Below are 2,753 nucleotides of genomic sequence, written 5' to 3'. Positions count from 1 at the left end.
TATAATGCGCCTAACAAAATAAAGTCTAAAAGTCGTATGTGTGAAATGGTGGTATAATTTGTAGGGAGATTCTACGGTGCATTCGCCCGTTTGACTTCAGTGGTGAAGTCACTGCAATTGACCAATAGAATTAAAGCCCTAATCAACCCTAATTAATTCTAAGTTAATTTAAGCCACATCAGCTCTATGGTAAAAATAACTTTACTGTGGGACCCATTTTTAAAAAAAACTTTTGATTATTGCATATAAGTCCCCATTCATTTAATAATATCTTACAAATTAAAATTAACTTTTATTAGATTACAATTTTTTTTAAACTCATATTATCGTTCTTCTTCTTCATCCTTCACCCTTCTCCCAACTTTCCTTCAAAACCCTAAATCCCTAAATTCCATCCATATGTTCTTCTTCTGCAACCTTCTCCCAAATTGGACATACTCCGTAATTCTTCAAATCATATGTTCTTCTATCTTCTTCCACTTTCGATTTTTGTTTACTCTCTCTGCGAACCTGCGAACAGATGAACATGACTTCGACCTCTTCGGCGCCAACGAAATCATATTCTCAAGGTTGGTGAAGACAATGAGATCGATAAATATGGACGAAAGATGAAGCTGCTCAAGGTGAAGGATGGGACACTCCCACCCATTTTTTAACCGTGTTCATGTTTGATGTTGAGCTTTCAGAGTAAATTTGCGTGTAATTCAGATCTGGTTCTTTTTTCAGCAGATCATCTATGGTACAAAGCACAATGATTCCATGTTGTAGCCTCCTTTGACAGGTTCATATCGATCCAATATGTATATTTTCCAATTCTATGTGATTGTGGATTAGATTTGTATTTATGTAATTAATGAATTCTGAAATGGAATTGAATTATCCAGAAATTGTGTAGTTGTGGATTAGGGATTGTATTTTATCATATGCATGAATTCTGAATTTGCATTTGAATTGAATTTTGAGGTAGTTAAATAAGATTTCACATATCTGATACATATGTTTATCTTATGGTTTGAGGACACATTTAAATGGATATGCTCCTCCATTGGGCTGTTGATTTTTTTGTTATTTGTTACCCTGTTTGATGCAGGTTTTATTAGCCTTATTGGTTTTGTGGTGAGCTTCTGTCTATGATGGTTAAGCATGTTGTGTGTGTCTTGGATGGTTAAGCATGCTGCTTCTGTCATAGATGGTTAAGAATTACGTGGATTCTGACCTATGGTGGTTAAGCATTATGCCCTTTGTTGGCTTTATTGATCTTTGCTTCTGTTAAATAGTTAAGCCTCGAATTATTGCCTTATGGCTTTAATTAGGCGGCAAAGTAATTTTCAACTTCCTGTAATGGAATCGTACAAGACATATTTGTCAATCTGAATGTAAAGAAGAATATATTATCCATAATATAAACATTATTACAGCATGAGTTAACCATTCAAAACATATATTGATAACCAAAAATATAATTGCCTAAAACTTGCTCTGAAATATTAACTCTTTTCTTGCTTTCAGGGGTTTGTTTCGACTGTAAGACATATGCGCTCATTCGTTCCTGCCATTTATGACATAACAGTGGCTGACCCTAAAAGTACTCCTGCTCCTACAATGCTAAGACTCTTAAATAGGAAACCTTCTGTGGTAAGCTCATTTAATTAAAGTTTCAGTAATACATTTATTTTCATAATCCTAATCATCTAATTGAAATCCTCTGTATGCCATGACATTAGAAAATGATAAAACAGAAAATGATAAAAAACATTGGAGAAGGCAAAGTATCCGAATCAAACAATGGTGATACAGTTATTGATATTCCACCAGACCTGTTGATTACAGAATTTGAGGACCCAATCGTAGCAATAGTTAATTCTACATATCCGGAATTTACGAGCAATTCTTGCTTCTACATTGGAGGTTGTTGACAAAATATCTAAATCATATTCTTGATTTAATGGCAGGTATACATGATTCAATTTTTATATTCATTTGAACTACCTATTTAAATTCCCAATACAGGAGACGTGCGTGATTATTTCAGTGCAAATTCTATTGATAAGTCGGAATTCCACGATGTAACATTGGTTGACATCCTCACCCCAGAATTTCTCAGTTCACTGCAAACATCAGGATTACCTAACCATCATATAAAACTAAAGGTTGGGACACCAATTATGGTCATGAGAAACATCAACCAGTATGAAGGCTTATGTAATGGAACAAGGTTGATAATAACAAAGTTGGGTGGTGTGATTTAAACTATGTGATTTTTATTCTGGTGGTAAAATTACTCTTGGTTGGGTGGAGATAGAAGTTGAGTGTTGAGCCTTTGTTGCCTTTTATATGTACCAGTATGTAAACTTGTAACAGGATCATGGCATGTCTTATGCTGTGTTATTATTAATATATTTCTTTAGCCTTTACAATAAAAAAAAGTTCATGATGAACATGCAAAGTTCAAATCAATAACTACAAATGTAGTTGACAAGGAAATCTTCACCAATATAAATGTAGTCTGATATTAATGAAAATAATTTCAGCCACAAACACTTTATTTGAAAAATATTATGTTGATTTCTTTTATACTTTTAAACCAATCCTTAAATGTTTACTTATAACTGACCATTCAAAACATAACACCCAACTACAATGACTATTGTGAATCAAACCTCAAAATAACAACACTGACATACTTAATACCATAATTTAAAACAAAAGCATCATATAACATAAAAACATTTATATTACACAAAATAACATAA

General features: G+C 32.9%; 1 protein-coding gene across 2 annotated transcripts; it reads left to right on the top strand.

Moving 5' to 3' along the window:
- The first annotated feature begins 327 nt into the window (after positions 1 to 327).
- On the top strand, positions 328 to 2,404 carry LOC131639191 (uncharacterized). Of its 2 annotated transcripts, XM_058909695.1 has the most exons (5): positions 328 to 623; positions 730 to 781; positions 1,510 to 1,635; positions 1,725 to 1,908; positions 2,011 to 2,404. In XM_058909695.1, the coding sequence occupies exons 3-5, from the start codon at positions 1,534 to 1,536 to the stop codon at positions 2,247 to 2,249; spliced, it is 525 nt and encodes a 174-aa protein (XP_058765678.1). In that variant the 5' UTR covers positions 328 to 623; positions 730 to 781; positions 1,510 to 1,533; the 3' UTR covers positions 2,250 to 2,404. The 2 variants fall into 2 exon arrangements, with proteins under 2 accessions (XP_058765678.1, XP_058765679.1); XM_058909696.1 differs by having other exon boundaries at positions 328 to 781.
- Positions 2,405 to 2,753: the final 349 nt, after the last annotated feature.

Source organism: Vicia villosa, unplaced genomic scaffold, assembly GCF_029867415.1.
Source record: "Vicia villosa cultivar HV-30 ecotype Madison, WI unplaced genomic scaffold, Vvil1.0 ctg.002551F_1_1, whole genome shotgun sequence".
Taxonomy (NCBI): domain Eukaryota; kingdom Viridiplantae; phylum Streptophyta; class Magnoliopsida; order Fabales; family Fabaceae; genus Vicia; species Vicia villosa.
This window is presented reverse-complemented; position numbering and strand designations above follow the sequence as displayed.